At 45.9% G+C, this 17,202-nt stretch overlaps 1 protein-coding gene across 1 annotated transcript; it reads left to right on the plus strand.

Moving 5' to 3' along the window:
* The first annotated feature begins 278 nt into the window (after nucleotides 1-278).
* LOC133535714 (transmembrane protein 82-like) lies at nucleotides 279-11,913 on the plus strand. The gene is made up of 5 exons (XM_061875653.1): nucleotides 279-313; nucleotides 904-1,081; nucleotides 1,138-1,555; nucleotides 6,530-6,714; nucleotides 11,778-11,913. The coding sequence occupies exons 1-5, from the start codon at nucleotides 279-281 to the stop codon at nucleotides 11,838-11,840; spliced, it is 879 nt and encodes a 292-aa protein (XP_061731637.1). The 3' UTR covers nucleotides 11,841-11,913.
* Nucleotides 11,914-17,202: the final 5,289 nt, after the last annotated feature.

The following is a 17,202-nucleotide window of genomic DNA, read 5'->3' on the forward strand; positions in this document are numbered from 1 at the left end:
ACGCACAGTGGAGGGAGGGACGAGAGGGAAGCCGACACTACTATATCGTGTGTGTCCCTTTTTCGGCGGATTTTTCCGCTACTGCAGATAATTTTGTCAACTTGTAATGTAGTAATTTTGTGAGTTTATTAAAATTTGCTTTCTCAAATTTTGATTTGAGGGGGCAAGAAATTTATTTAAGGGGGCTCTGCCCCCTCTTGCCCCTGCGTAGAGCCGGCCATGGTCTTTAATAAGTACAAAAAGGGATAACTCAAGGCGATGGGGCAAAAGTGCACACCATGGAAAGAACTAAACTGAAGAAGGACTCTCGATGGTCAGCAAAAAGGTTCCAACGAAAACTTCTCTCAATTACTGAGGAACTAGGGAACAAAAACACCAGGGATAAGTAATAATGATAAGAAAGAGAAAGCACGCATCGAGTAGATTGGATGCATGTCGGGCATAAGCGCATGGAGAGCACAGGTGTCAACAACTGCCGAGGAGCAGCTGACTGTGATGAACTTATATAGTGCCGGATAGTGAGTAGTCGCAGGTGTGCCTCGTTGGAACTAATGGATAGAGGAGAACTAGCACAAAAGCAATACGGAGAAGACAGGAAAATAAAAAATACACAACACTACCTGCTGATAACTTGCCTTTAAAAGGTTTGCACACATTTCACCGAGTCATACCAAAGACTAAAAATGGGACACAAATGATTCCCGGGTGCGGCCACCGCTGATGCTCACTACTCCCCTCACCTCCCAGGGGGTGATCAAGGGTGACGGGTCAAATGCAGAGAATAATTTCGCCACACCTACTGTGTGTGAGACAATCATGGGTACTTTAACGTTTGAATTTGTCTTAAAAACCTCACCACGTCACTGACGGTCGGCAAACTTTTTCTTCCATTTCTCTGAGCAGTGAAAGTGAGAGCAAGGAGAAGGTCTCTCCACCAGGACTATTGACAGCCACCTGGAAATATTTCGTCCACTTCTGGACTTTGACCGTCCTCCTGTCCTTAGTGGGCTCGCGTGTTTCTTCTCTGATTGTTCTGGAGTTTTCCCTGCGAGCCATCTCCGCCTTTGTTTCCGCCCGACTGGTGAGTTCACACACATAGGATATAAGAACTCTGTTAACATCTTTCTGGTGTTGCAGGACGATAATGGCAGAGGTCTTCAACTTCTCCTGATCCAGAGCCACTTCTCCTTAGGATCTGGCATCACCTGCACTATCTCCTTCCTCCACCAGGGGGCGGCACACAGCTCCCTCGGCGTCTTCCTGGCGGCCGCTCTCAGTTGGGCCTTGGCAGGCTTCTGCAGGTCTCTGTGGGGTCACGTGGCCCGACTGTACCCCCTGCACAGCACACAGCGCTACTGTGGGAAGTGCATCACCCTGCTGGCCTCCGGACATTCCCTGCTGGCCTGGCTGCAGAGACTGGTCCTTCTGGTCTTCGCAGCGGCGGCCGTGGCCTCCTTTGCCACGGTTTGTGACCACTTTCTGTCCCAGAAGCAGGCGCTGAAGTTTTGGACTCCGCTCACGCTCTGTTACACAATGCTGGTGGTATATAATCAAGGTGGGGATGTGTTGCTCTTTTTAGGACTTTATGAATCAATTAATGTATTTTGTTATGCAAATTTAAATATGTCAGAGGTTTATCAGGTAAGCTCGACTGGGCAGACGGCATCTTGTTTGTCTTTAACTTTGATGCTAATGAGCTTTGTTTGCTCCAAGAAGCACTATCCATCCATCCATCCATCTTCCTCCGCATATCCGAGGTCGGGTCGTGGGGGCAGCAGCCTAAGCAGGGAGGCCCAGACTTCCCTCTCCCCAGCCACTTTGTCCAGTTCCTCCCGGGGGATCCCGAGGCGTTCCCAGGCCAGCCGGGTTAGGGTTAGGATTACCCTAACCCTAACCCAAGAAGCACTATTGTGTACTTTATTCCACTTGTATACACAGCAAGACCTCAGAGTTGCTTTTTAAGCTGTGTAGCAAAGCCTCCATTTCACAAAGAATTACTTTTTCCATGTCAGCAACGCTAACATAGCTATGCGAGTTAACATGCTAACATTATTCATTTTCACAGCACTGAAGAAAAACAACACAGTCCAAATGACAGCTTTCATGTCTGAAAATTAGTGATAGTTTGCAAAAATGTATTATAAAGGCCTACTGAAATGAGATTTTCCTATTTAAACGGGGACAGCAAGTCCATTCTATGTGTCATACTTGATCATTTCGCGATATTGCCATATTTTTGCTGAAAGGATTTAGTAGAGAACATCCACGATAAAGTTTGCAACTTTTGGTGCTGATTAAAAAGCCCTGCCTGTAGCGGAAGTCGCAGACGATGACGTCACAAGGGTGAGGGCTCCTCACGTCCTCACATTGTTTTTATTTGGAGCCTCCAGCGGCAAGAGCTATTCGGACCGTAATAAAGTTTCACCTCCAGGAATTTTAAACAAGGAAACACTGTGTGTTTGTGTGGCTAAAGGCTATAGCTTCCCAACTCCATCTTTCTAGTTTGACTTCTCCATTATTAATTGAACAAATTGCAAATGATTCAGCCACACAGATGTCCAGAATACTGTTTAAATGCGCGATGGAAAGAGACTACTTTTAGCCGGAAATGGTGCTGCGCTAATATGTCCCCTGCTACCCGGGACGTGACGTGCACACGTCATCATTCCGCGACGTTTTCAACAAGAAACTCCGCGGGAAATTTAAAATTGCAATTTAGTAAACTAAACCGGCCGTATTGGCATGTGTTGCAATGTTAATATTTCATCATTAATGTACAAACTATCAGACTGTGTGGTCGGTAGTAGTGGGTTTCAGTAGGCCTTTAAGATTTGTAGTGAATCATTTTTTTATTACAACGTCAATCAATCCATTATTCAAAGTTTATTTACATGGAAAGTTCACGGTTGCGTTTAAAGATGTGTAGCAAAGCCTTGTTTTTTTTATTTTTAGAGTTAATCAATCAATTATTCAAAGTTTATTTATATAGCCTTTGATCACAAGTGTCTCAAAGGGCTGCAAAATCTGTTTCAACACAATCAAACTGACAGTTTTCATGTCTGCAGATGAGTGACAGTTTGCAAAGATTTATTTTAAGATGTGTAGTGAAGCCTTTTTTTACACAGGCAGTTGGTCTACACAGGGAAAGTTCACGGTTGCGTTTTAAGATGTGTAGCAAAGCCTTGTTTTTTTGTTTTTTTTAAACGTCAATCAATCAATTATTGAAAGTTTATTTATATAGCCCTTAATCACAAGTGTCTCAAAGCGCTGCAAAGTCTGTTTCAACACAATCCAACTGACAGCTTCCATGTCTGAAGATGAGTGACGATTTGCAGAGATTTATTTTAAGATGTGTAGCAAAGCCTTTTTTTTTCTTTTTTTTTTTACACAATCAACAATCAATCAAAGTGTACTCATACCAGTGTTTTTCAACCTTTTCTGAGCCGAGGCACATTTTTTTTCATTGAAAAAATTCTGAGGCAGAAAAAAAAAAGTAATTCTCGCAATTGTTTGATATGAGTTCAAACCCTAACCAACCATGCGTCACTAAAGCTTGTCTCAAAGTAGGTCTACGGTCATATCCATCGTGACTTATTTGGAGTTTTTTGGTGTTTTCCTGTGTGTAGTGTTTTAGTTCTTGTCTTACACTCCTATTTTGTTGTTGATTGTCATGTCATTTACGGATGTACTTTGTGGACGCCGCTGTGCTCCACAAGCTGTATGTTTTTGCTGTAGTCCAGCATTCTGTTTTTGTTTACTTTGCAGCCAGTTCAGTTTTAGTTTTGCATAGCCTTCCTGAAGCTTCAATGCCTTTTATTTGCGCACTCGCCTTTTCTTTATTTTTGTTTTAAGCATTAGACACCTTTTTACCTGCAAACCATTGTCGTCGTTCCCTAACATCTACAAGGCAATTAGCTTCCTGCTGCCACCTACTGGTATGGAATAGTATTACACGGTTACTCTGCCGAGCTCCAGACAGTAGACACTCAACAACGGCACATTAACGGATTATAATTACTGGTTTTCAAAAAATATTTTTAACTCAATTAGGTGAAACTACATAATCTCCCCCAAGCACACCAGCCAAAATGTAACTGTACACTAGTGTGTAATTACCAGTGTCTCAAAGGGCTGTAAAGTCTGTTTCATCCACTTTTGACATACATTGCCACTCTGGGCCTGTCCTAATGTGACAGACGCCATACATCACATAACACAGCAGGGACAGGGGGAAACACACATTAAAGTTAAAGTTAAAGTTAAAGTATCAATGATTGTCACACACATACTAGATGTGGCGAAATTATTCTCTGCATTTGACCCATCACCCTTGATCACCCCCTGGGAGGTGAGGGGAGCAGTGGGCAGCAGCGGTGCCGCGCCCGGGAATCATTTTATGGTGATTAGTGACTCTAGCATAGCTATGCGAGCTAACATGCTAACATTGCACATTTTAACAGCAATTTCATACTAGGTTAGCCTATTCACTAAAGAAAAACAACGCGATCAAACGGACAGCTTTCATGTCTGAAAATGAGTGACAGTCTGCAGAGATTTATTTTAAGATGTGCAGTGAAGCCTTTTTTTTTTTTTTTTTACAAAAGCGGTTGTGTACACAGGGAGTGGTCACATTTGTGTTTTAAGATGTGTAGCAAAGCCTCTTCTTTTTGCTTTTTACAAAGTCAATCAATCAATCAAAGTTTATTGATACAGCCCCTAATCACAAGTGTCTCAAAGGGGTGCAAAGTCTGTTTCCTCCACTTTTGACATACATTGTAACTCTGGGCCTGTCCTAATGTGACAGACGCCATACATCACATACCACAGCAGGGACAGGGGCAAACACGCATTAGAGACTCTAGCATAGCTATGTGAGCTAACATGCTAACATTACACATTTTAACAGCAAAATTTTGCTACGTTGGCCTGTTCAATCAGGAAAAACAGCACGATCAAGCGCACAGTTTCCATGTCCGTATTTGAGTGACCGATAATTTGTGGTAGGTTTATACTGATCTGTAGTGAATCCTTTTAAAACAAAAGATTAAAGGCCTACTGAAACCTACCACATAGTCAGATTTGTATATCAATGATGAAATATTAACATTGCAAAACATCCCAATACGGCCTTTTTAGTTTACTAAATTGCAATTTTAAATTTCCTGCGAGTTTCTTGTTGAAAACGTCGCGGAAGGATGACGTGTATGCGTGAAGTCACGGACTGTAAGGAAATATTAGCTCAGCACCAAACTTGGCTAAAAGTCGTCACTTTTCATCGCGTAATTACACAGTATTTTGGACATCTGTGTTGCTGAATCTTTTGCAATTGGTTCATTTAATAATTGAGACTATAAAGAACAATGCTGTTGGTGGAAAGCAATGGATTGCAGCTGTCTTTAGGACCGAGACACAGTTGATGTTTCTTTGTTTGTTGTGAAGCGGAGCGGTCAAGCGAACATGTTTTCTCTACTTCAACCAGCATGTTTTTGGATGGGGAAATTGTGATATATATCTTACCGGAGACATCAATGGATTATTCGTCGTCCTGCAGCAGCTGTCATGTCAAAAAAGGCAGCTGTGAGCTTGGCTCCTCGTCTTCTCTCTGAGACACTGCGTGTTCACCGCAGCCATCCGACCTCGAGGTATGTTTTTAAAATCTTTAAAATCTCACTAAAACACTTTTAAAACAATAAGCAGATAAGGGATCTTCCAGAATTATCCTAGTAAATGTGTCTAAAAACATCTGAACCGCTCACAATGCAATCATCTTTTTTTTTCCACTTTATTTATTTATTTATTTTATTCTAGTCATTCGCTATCAATATCCTCAGCCATGAATCTTTCATCCTCGCTCAAATTAATGGGGGAATTGTCGTTTTCTCGGTACGAATAGCTCTTTTTGTTAGAGGCTCCCATTATAAACAATGTGAGGATGTGAGGAGGTCTCACACGGGTGACGTCATCGTCTGCGACTTCCGGTACAGGCAAGGCTTTTTTATTAGCGACCAAAAGTTGCGAACTTTATCGTGGATGTTCTCTACTAAATCCTTTCAGCAAAAATATGGCAATATCTCGAAATGATCAAGTATGACACATAGGATGGACCTGCTATCCCCGTTTAAATAAGAAAATCTCATTTCAGTAGGCCTTTAAAGTTACTTTAAATGACATGGTTGAGGTTCAGAAGTGATTTGAAGACACTTGACAAAGATGTTCTCCGTGTGAAGTGGTGGTTGTATGCATGGGGAGAGCTATTGGTGGCATTTTTAAGATGTGTAGCAAAGCCTGCTTTTTTAAAGGTGTACTTCATCCACATTTTACATATACTTTGTAACTCTGCACTTGTCTTGAAACAAAGTGTGTCACTTTGCCATCCATTAAGTCAGCCAGAATGTGTTTTAAGATGTGTACTGAAACCTGTTTTTTTTTTTTTTTTAAAGCACCAACGGCCTCTATGGACACATATTATTGTTAAAACTTTGTTCAATAAAATCACTAACAGTGTAAACTTTTATTTTGTTTCATCCAGAGGATCAACAACGTCAGAGGGGCACTGAGGCCCTGGTGCACACCGTGGTGCTGCGCCTGGGGGCCCTGCTGGTTCTGATGCTGACGGTGGGAAACTGGTCTGATGTCCTCCACGTCCTCTTCACTTTCTTTGGGGAAGCTGTCTGCCTGTTGTTCTCGCAGGATCTGCTGCAGATCATCTTAAAGGTCCGTGCGCAAAATGCTGAATTATTATTAGAATAGAATAGAATAGACTTTATTGTCATTATATTTGCATATAACGAGATTAAAGACTCCAACTTAAGGTGCGGTTCTGGGAACAAATATGGGGTAAAATCCATCCATCCATCCATCTTCTTCCGCTTATCCGAGGTCGGGTCGCGGGGGCAACAGCCTAAGCAGGGAAACCCAGACTTCCCTCTCCCCAGCCACTTCGTCTAGCTCTTCCCGGGGGATCCCGAGGCGTTCCCAGGCCAGCCGAGAGACATATTCTTCCCAACGTGTCCTGGGTCTTCCCCGTGGCCTCCTACCGGTTGGACGTGCCCTAAACACCTCCCTAGGGAGGCGTTCGGGTGGCATCCTGACCAGATGCCCGAACCACCTCATCTGGCTCCTCTCGATGTGAAGGAGCAGCGGCTTTACTTTGAGTTCCTCCCGGATGGCAGAGCTTCTCACCCCATCTCTAAGGGAGAGCCCCGCCACACGGCGGAGGAAACTCATTTCGGCCGCTTGTACCCGTGATCTTATCCTTTCGGTCATGACCCAAAGCTCATGACCATAGGTGAGGATGGGAACGTAGATCGACTGGTAAATTGAGAGCTTTGCCTTCCGGCTCAGCTCCTTCTTCACCACAACGGATCGGTACAACGTCCGCATTACTGAAGACGCCGCACCGATCCGCCTGTTGATCTCACGATCCACTCTTCCCCCACTCGTGAACAAGACTCCTAGGTACTTGAACTCCTCCACTTGGGGCAGGGTTTCCTCCCCAACCCGGAGATGGCATTCCACCCTTTTCCGGGCGAGAACCATGGACTCGGACTTGGAGGTGCTGATTCTCATTCGGGTCGCTTCACACTCGGCTACGAACCGATCCAGTGAGAGCTGAAGATCCCGGTCAGATGAAGCCATCAGGACCACATCATCTGCAAAAAGCAGAGACCTAATCCTGCGGTCACCAAACCGGAACCCCTCAACGCCTTGACTCCGCCTAGAAATTCTGTCCATAAAAGTTATGAACAGAATCGGTGACAAAGGACAGCCTTGGCGGAGTCCAACCCTCACTGGAAATGTGTTCGACTTACTGCCGGCAATGCAGACCAAGCTCTGGCACTGATCGTACAGGGAGCGGACCGCCACAATAAGACAGTCCGATACCCCATACTCTCTGAGCACTCCCCACAGGACTTCCCGAGGACCACGGTCGAATGCCTTCTCCAAGTCCACGAAGCACATGTAGACTGGTTGGGCAAACTCCCATGCACCCTCAAGAACCCTGCGGAGAGTATAGAGCTGGTCTACAGTTCCACGACCAGGACGAAAACCACACTGTTCCTCCTGAATCCGAGATTCGACTATCCGGCATAGCCTCCTCTCCAGTACACCTGAATAAACCTTACCGGGAAGGCTGAGGAGTGTGATCCCACGATAGTTGGAACACACCCTCCGGTCCCCCTTCTTAAAGAGAGGAACCACCACCCCGGTCTGCCAATCCAGAGGTACCGCCCCCGATGTCCACGCGATGCTGCAGAGTCTTGTCAGCCAAGACAGCCCCACAGCATCCAGAGCCTTAAGGAACTCCGGGCGGACCTCATCTACCCCTGGGGCCTTGCCACCGAGGAGCTTTTTAACTACTTCAGCGACCTCAGCCCCAGAAATAGGAGAGTCCACCACAGATTCCCCAGGCACTGCTTCCTCATAGGAAGACGTGTTGGTGGGATTGAGGAGGTCTTCGAAGTACTCCTTCCACCTATCCACAACATCTGCAGTCGAGGTCAGCAGAACACCATCCGCACCATACACGGTGTTGATAGTGCACTGCTTCCCCTTCCTGAGGCGGCGGACGGTGGTCCAGAATCGCTTCGAAGCCGTCCGGAAGTCGTTTTCCATGGCTTCCCCGAACTACTCCCATGTCCGAGTTTTTGCCTCAGCGACCACTGAAGCTGCACACTGCTTGGCCTGTCGGTACCTGTCCACTGCCTCCGGAGTCCTATGAGCCAAAAGGACCCGATAGGACTCCTTCAGCTTGACGGCATCCCTCACCGCTGGTGTCCACCAAGGGGTTTTAGGATTGCCGCCCCGACAAGCACCAACTACCTTGCGGCCACAGCTCCGATCAGCCGCCTCGACAATAGAGGTGCGGAACATGGTCCACTCGGACTCAATGTCCAGCACCTCCCTCGTGACATGTTCAAAGTTCTTCCGGAGGTGGGAATTGAAACTTTCTCTGACAGGAGACTGTGCCAGACGTTCCCAGCAGACCCTCACAATGCGTTTGTCTGTCCAGCATCCTCCCCCACCATTGTAGCCAACTCACCACCAGGTGGTGATCGGTAGAAAGGTCCACCCCTCTCTTCACCCGAGTGTCCAAAACATCCATCCATCCATCCATTATCTACCGCTTATTCCCTTTCGGGGTCGCGGGGGGCGCTGGCGCCTATCTCAGCTATAATCGGGCGGAAGGCGGGGTACACCCTGGACAGGTCGCCACCTCATCGCAGGGCCAACAAAGATAGACAGACAGACAACATTCACACTCACATTCACACACTAGGGCCAATTTAGTGTTGCCAATTAACCTATCCCCAGGTGCATGTCTTTGGAAGTGGGACGAAGCCGGAGTACCCGCAGGGAACCCACGCATTCACGGGGAGAACATGCAAACTCCACACAGAAAGATCCCGAGCCTGGATTTGAACCCAGGTCTGCAGGAACTTCGTATTGTGAGGCAGACGCACTAACCCCTCTGCCACCGTGAAGCCTGTGTCCAAAACATAAGGCCGCAAATCAGATGACACAACTACAAAGTCGATCATGGAACTGCAGCCTAGGGTGTCCTGGTGCCAAGTGCACATATGGACACCCTTATGTTTGAACATGGTGTTTGTTATGGACAAACTTTGACGAGCACAAAAGTCCAATAACAAAACACCACTCGGGTTCAGATCCGGGCGGCCATTCTTCCCAATCACGCCTCTCCAGGTTTCACTGTCGTTGCCAACGTGAGCGTTGAAGTCCCCCAGTAGGACAAGGGAATCACCCGGGGGAGCACTTTCCAGTACTCCCTCGAGTGTTCCCAAAAAGGGTGGGTACTCTGAACTGCTGTTTGGTGCATAAGCACAAACAACAGTCAGGACCCGTCCCCCCACCCGAAGGCGGAGGGAGGCTACCCTTTCGTCCACCGGGTTAAACTCCAACGTGCAGGCTTTGAGCCGGGTGGCAACAAGAATTGCCACCCCAGCCCGTCACCTCTCATTGCCGGCAAGGCCAGAGTGGAAGAGGGTCCAGTCCCTCTCGAGAGAAGTGGTTCCAGAGCCCTTGCTGTGCGTCGAAGTGACTCCGACTATATCCAGCCGGAACTTCTCAACTTCGCGCACTAGCTCGGGCTCTTTCCCCCCCAGTGAGGTGACGTTCCACGTCCCAAGAACTAGCTTCTGTAGCCGAGGATCGGACCGCCAAGTGCCCTGCCTTCGGCTTCCGCCCAGCTCACATTGCACCCGACCTCTATGGCCTCTGCTATGGGTGGTGAGCCCATTGGAGGAGTGACCCACGTTGCCTCTTCGGGCTGTGCCCGGCCGGGCCCCATGGGAACAGGCCCGGCCACCAGGCACTCGCCATCGTGCCCCACCTCTGGGCCTGTCTCCAGAGGGAGGCCCCGGTGACCCGCGTCCGGGCGAGGGAAATCTGGGTTTATGTTTTTTCTTCTTCATAAAGGTCTTCGAACTGCTCTTTGTCTGAGTAAAATGGGGTAAAATAAATAACACAATTGAACTAACAATTGAAATAAACAGACAATCCTGTACAATATACAAAACACTATAGAAATACAAAATACTGTACAATATACAGAACAAGACAAGAGTACCGAAGTAATAAATAACATTCAGTGTCGGACGTATCGCACTCGAAGGGTAGTATTGCACAGTAGGGTATTAGGGCATGATATTGTACAGAGGTGAATTATTATTATTATAAGTTAGAGTTCAACATGGTGACAGCTCTGGGGAAAAAAGCAATGCGGGTGCTGTTGATTCAGTTTGAACAGAGGTGTGCATAGAAAGACTACAGCCAAATCGGTTTCAAAGTTGGTAGCAAACTTGGTGCTCTGTAGTCACACACGGGGCTTTTGACTAATTGTACCGATCCGTTGTGGTGAAGAAGGAGCTGAGCCGGAAGGCAAAGCTCTCAATTTACCGGTCGATCTACGTTCCCATCCTCACCTATGGTCATGAGCTTTGGGTCATGACCGAAAGGATAAGATCACGGGTACAAGCGGCCAAAATGAGTTTCCTCTGCCGGGTGGCGGGGCTCTCCCTTAGAGATAGGGTGAGAAGCTCTGTCATCCGGGAGGAGCTCAAAGTAAAGCCGCTGCTCCTCCACATCGAGAGGAGCCAGATGAGGTGGCTCGGGCATCTGGTCAGGATGCCACCTGAACGCCTCCCTAGGGAGGTATTTAGGACACGTCCAACCGGTAGGAGGCCACGGGGAAGACCCAGGACACGTTGGGAAGACTATGTCTCCCGGCTGGCCTGGGAACGCTTCAGAATGCCCCGGGAAAAGCTAGACGAAGTGGCTGGAGAGAGGGAAGTCTGGGCTTCCCTGCTTAGGTTGCTGCCCCCGCGACCCGACTTCGGATAAGCGGAAGATGATGGATGGATAGATGGAGAGATAATGGCCGGAAGATCTCATAAATGATTGATCAAAATCCCCTCACGTGACTACAGGGTGCCATGTTTGCTACCTAATTTGAAACCAAGTTGGTAATACTCTCTCAATACACGGCTCTGAGTTTCAACTAGTTTTAACTAAAACCACACATTACAGCAGTAAAATGGAAACCAACTCTTTGAAAATATGTAAAAATGGTAAATGGTAAATGGGTTGTACTTGTATAGCGCTTTTCTACCCCTTTTTAAGGAGCCCGAAGCGCTTTGACACTACTTCCACATTCGCCCATTCACACACACATTCACACGGTGAAAAAAAATCCAATTAAAAAAAAGAAGTTAAATAGTTAATGAATCGTTACGTTACATGTCTCCCACTTACAGGAAGAAGAAGAAGAGGACACCAACATGAGAAAATTATCAGAGAAAATGAGAGCACACAAGTAAAACGCAATCGAAAAGCAGCTGATAAAGTCTGCCTCAAATACAATTACCTCAAACGTCAATAAATATACTTTGATAGGCAATTTTGAAAAATGTGAATGATTTCTAACAAAATTTGTGGACGCTCCCTATGGGTGTGGTCAAAATACTTTGGAGGCTATGCCAGCATAGACCTAAAATAGATATCCATCCATTTTCTACCGCTTGTCCCTTTTGGAGTTGCGGGGGTCGCTGGAGCCTATCTCAGCTGCATTCGGGCGGAAGGCGTTGTACACTCTGGACAAGTCACCATCTCATCGCAGGGCCTACACAGATAGACGGGGCGGCATGGCGTAGTGGGTAGAGCGGCCGTGCCAGAAACCTGAGGGTTGCAGGTTCGCTCCCCACCTATTGACATCCAAATGGCTGCCGTTGTGTCATTGGGCAGGACACTTCACCCTTGCCCCCGGTGCTGCTGACACTGGTGAATGAATGATGAATGGATGATAGGTGGCGGTCGGAGGAGCCAAAGGAACAAACTGGCAGCCACGCTTCTGTCAGTCTACCCCAGGGCAGCTGTGGCTACATATGTAGCTTACCACCACCAGGTGTGAATGAATGATGGGTTCCCACTTCTCTGTGAGCGCTTTGAGTATCTAATAATAGAAAAGCGCAATATACATCTAATCCATTATTATTATTATTATAGACAGACAACATTCACACTCACATCCACACACTAGGGCCAATTTAGTGCTGCCAATCAACCTATCCCCAGGTGCATGTCTTTGGAGGTGGGAGGAAGCCGGAGTACCCGGAGGAAACCCACGCAGTCACGGGGAGAACATGCAAACTCCACACAGAAAGATCCCGAGCCCCGGATTGAACCCAGGACTACTCAGGACGTTCGTATTGTGAGGCAGATGCACTAACCCCTCTCCCACAGTGCTGCCCAAAATAAATATCCGTTAAGGTTTATTATTATAAGACAAATGGTTAATGACTTATGGACAAAGACATTCTGCTTGCTCAAATTGAACACATGTGCTTGCCAGGCCCTTGAATTAGGGTTTTTCAACTCGTGTACTGTGATATACATTCTGGTTTGCCGTGGGAGATTATGTAATTTCACCTAATTGGGTTGAAAATATTTTTTGCAAACCAGTAATTATAATCCACAAATAATGTGCCGTTGTTGAGTGTCTGTGCTGTCTAGAGCTTGGCAGAGAAACTGCGTAATATTCTTCCATACCAGTAGGTAGCAGCAGGTATTTGCTATGTAGGTGTCGGGAACAATGACAAGGGTTTGTCGTGATCACAATATGCAAACGACGGCTGGAGGCAGGGTACAGGTAAAAAGGTATCTAATGGTTAAACGAAAAATAAACAAAAGGCGAGTGCCTCTAAGAAAAGACATTGAAGCTTAGGGAAGGCTATGCAGAACAAAACTAAAACTGAACTGGCTACAAAGAAAACAAAAACAGAATGTTGGACGACAGCAGATTTACAGCATGTGGAGCAGAGACGGCGTCCACAATGTACATACGTACACGACATTACAATCAACAATGTCCACACAAAGAAGGATAAAAACAACGTAAATAGTCTTAATTACTTAAAACAAAGCAGGTGTGGGGAATAAAGGTCAAGGAAGACATGAAACTGCTACAGGAAAATGCCAACAAAACAGGAAAAGCCACCAGAATAGGAGCGCAAGACAACAACTAAAACACGACACACAGAAAAAATTCCCAAAACTCCAAATAAGTCACGGCGTGATGTGACAGGTGGTGACAGTACACCGACTTTGAGACAAGAGGTATAGGGATGCATGCTTGGTTATGCTTTGAATTCATATCCAACAATTGCGACGACTTTTTATTGTCAATATCGGCTGCTGAGTTAATTTTTTTTTAATGTTTTCTGCTGGTGGTGTGCCTCCGGATTTTTTCAATAAAAAAAATGTGTCTTGGCTCAAAAAAGGTTGAAAAATACTGCCCTAAAGATTAAACAGGGGGTGTTTTATAGTGTGGGAATTTTTTGAGTAAATCCAACTTGTGGTGTCAAACATTAGCGTTTGACAACAGTGCCACTATGTGGTGTGTTTTTCAGAAAAATAATAGGGGGGAAGTTTCTTTGATTTATTTTCAGTTCAGGAATAGACCACCCGTATTTTCCGGACCATTGGGGGCACCGGATTATATGGCAAATTGCCGATGAGCGGGCCTAGTCAGGTTTATTTTCATACAAAAAGCGCACCAGATTATAGGCCGCATTAAAGGAGTCATTTTATTATATTTTTTTCGGAATGTAAAACACTTCCTTGTGGTCTATCCATCCATCCATCCATTTCCTACCGCTTGTCGCTTTTGGGGTCACGGGGGGTATTGGAGCATATCTCACCTGCATTTGGGCGGTAGTGGTCTACATAACATGTAATGGTGGTTCTTTGGTCAAAACGTTGCATAGATTAAGTTTTACAGGTCAACTTCAAGCCGCTTTCTGACAGTCGCTTCAGGATGCGCCGTTTTGTGGGCGATCTTATTTACGTGGCTCACCTTCGACAGCGTCTTCTCCCCGTCATCTTTGTTGTAGCGTGCAAGGACGGGAGTAGAAGAAGTGTCAAAAGATGGAGCTAACTGTTTTAATGACATTCAGACTTTACTTCAATCAATAACGGAGCAGCATCTCCTCATCCGGAAACAACAACAACGTCGGAAATATGTCCCATGAAAAACCGGCTGACCAGAACTCTCTAATAACTAGAGTTACTTGGGAGAATAATGTAAACTCACTACACCGGTATGTTTTAGCGCGTTCATGGCGAGTTTACTGACAGCTATAAGTAGGAACTTTACAGTGCTTTATATTAGAAATGGCAACAGCTGCAGATGAATGTCTCATAACAAGAAGATAGAGAAAAAGAAGAAGCTTATCGACTACAGCGCTGTCACGGGCTACAAAGGCGGAAGTGCGCATATTTTCAGGACTTATGCAGATCCCAAATACACATTAACAGGTACCAGAAGGTGAGAAAAGTTGCTTTTTGAATAATATTGCAAAACAAAACCATAGATCCATCCATTTCCTACCGCTTGTCCCTTACAGGGTTGCAGGGGATGCTGGGGCCTAATATGTCTTACCTTATACACACACCATAATACTCGTATGTTGAAGCACAGTACAACCCATCAAACGGTGCAGCTTCATAGCTTACTAAAGTCTTACTAAAACATTTTGATAGATTTCTGAGCGCTGTGTGTAATGTTCTATATTCTCAATGGAACATATAACATTTTGGTGTTGTTTACTTGAGTCATATTGCAGTCTACACATGTCTCTTATGTGTGACTGCCATCTACAGGTCACAATTATCATTTCCCCATGTCCATCCTTCCATCCATCCTCTTCCGCTTACCCGAGGTCGGGTCGCGGGGGCAGCAGCCTAAGCAGGGAAGCCCAGACTTTCCTCTTCCCAGCCACTTTGTTCAGGGATCTCGAGGCGTTCCCAGGCCAGCCAGGAGAGATAGTCTTCCAAACATGTCCTGAGTCTTCCCAGTGGCCTTCTCCTGATTGGACGTGCCCGAAACACCTCCCTAGGGAGGCGTTCGGGTGGCATCCTGACCAAATGCCCGAACCACCTCATCTGGCTCCTCTCGATGTGGAGGAGCAGCGGCTTTACTTTCATCTCCTCCCAGATGACAGAGTTTCTCTAAGGGAGAGCCCCGCCACCCGGCGGAGGAAACTAATTTCGGCCGCTTGTACCCGTGATCTTGTCTTTTCGGTCATAACCCAAAGGTCATGACCATAGGTGAGGATGGGAACGCTGATCAACCGGTAAATTGAGAGCTTTGCCTTCCGGCTCAGCTCCTTCTTCACCACAACGGATCGATACAGCGTCCGCATTACTGAAGATGCCACACCAATCCGCTCTTCCCTCACTCGTGAACAAGACTCCGAGGTACTTGAACTCCTCCACTTGGGGCAGGGTCTCCTTACCAACCTGAAGATGGCACTCCACCTTTTTCCGTGCGAGAACCATGGACTCGGACTTAGAGGTGCTGATTCTCATCCCAGTCGCTTCACATTCGGCTGCGAACCGATCCATTGAGAGCTGAATATCTTGGCCAGATGAATCTATCAGGACCACATCATCTGCAAAAAGCAGAGACCTAATCCTGCAGCCACCAAACCGGATCCGCTCAACATACAAATTATGTCCATAAGAGTTATGAACAGAATCGGTGACAAAGGACAGTCTTGGCGGAGTCCAAACCTCACTGGAAACAGGTCCGACTTACTGCCGGCAATGCGGACCAAGCTCTGACACTGATCGTACAGGGAGCGTCCTGAGATCAACAGGTAGTCACCTGAAATGGTTTTCACTTCAAAGGTGTGCTTGAAGCTCATCGAGAGAATGCCAAGAGTGTGCAAAGCAGTAATCAGAGCAAAGAGGTGGCTATTTTGAAGTAACTAGATTGTTAAACATGTTTTCAGTTATTTCACCTTTTTTTGTTAAGTACATAACTCCACATGTGTTCATTCATAGTTTTTATGCCTTCAGTGACAATTTACAATGTAAATAGTCATGAAAATAAAGAAAACGCACTGAATGAAAAGAACGTGTATACAAACTTTTGGCTTGTACTCGACATACTTATACACACAACTCGGCCCATTGCCAAATTTTTTAAACCGATGCGGCCCCCGAGTCAAAAAGTTGGGGAACCCCTGCCTAAAAGTTACTTTTTCTTTTTAAAGGCATGTTGCATGTTACAATTGTGTTATTCTGGGGAGGCAAGCACAAATTCTCAATGTGGTACATTCATTTGAAATAGAAGTCTTTTGAGTTGAGGGTTCCGTCATATAACCAATTAAGGTTGTAAGTTAAGGCATCAGTTTTTAGGGATAAACAAAGCGCCCCCCGCGACCCCCAAAAGGAATAAGTTGTAGGAAATGGATGGATGGAATTCTAAAAATCTAATTGTAGTGAATTACCTTTGTAACATGTTGTCTGGACACAGACATGTGCTGATATGATGTCACCTTTGCAATATCATAGTGATCATTTGTTGGGTGGTGACTGTGAATCTTCTAAGTCTCCAGGAAGGAAACCCTATTATATACTCATAAAAAAGTGGATGTGTGTATTGCACAAGTATTGCATTACTTACTTTTTCAGTGGTAACTTGGTTTCAGTCAAATGGTTGCAGGGTTGATTCCAGAAAGTTATGTAATTTTATTGTAGTTCATCTCACCTTACTGGTGTCAATGAATCCAGCCATGCATGTCTGTACTATTTTCATACTAATACTGCATGTCCTACAGGTGGGATCACCCTCTCTTGTCTAAAACCAGCTGGCATAAACACTCTGTGAGGCCGGAA

The sequence above is a fragment of the Nerophis ophidion genome, linkage group LG16 (assembly GCF_033978795.1).
Source record: "Nerophis ophidion isolate RoL-2023_Sa linkage group LG16, RoL_Noph_v1.0, whole genome shotgun sequence".
In the NCBI taxonomy this organism is placed as follows: Eukaryota; Metazoa; Chordata; class Actinopteri; order Syngnathiformes; family Syngnathidae; genus Nerophis; species Nerophis ophidion.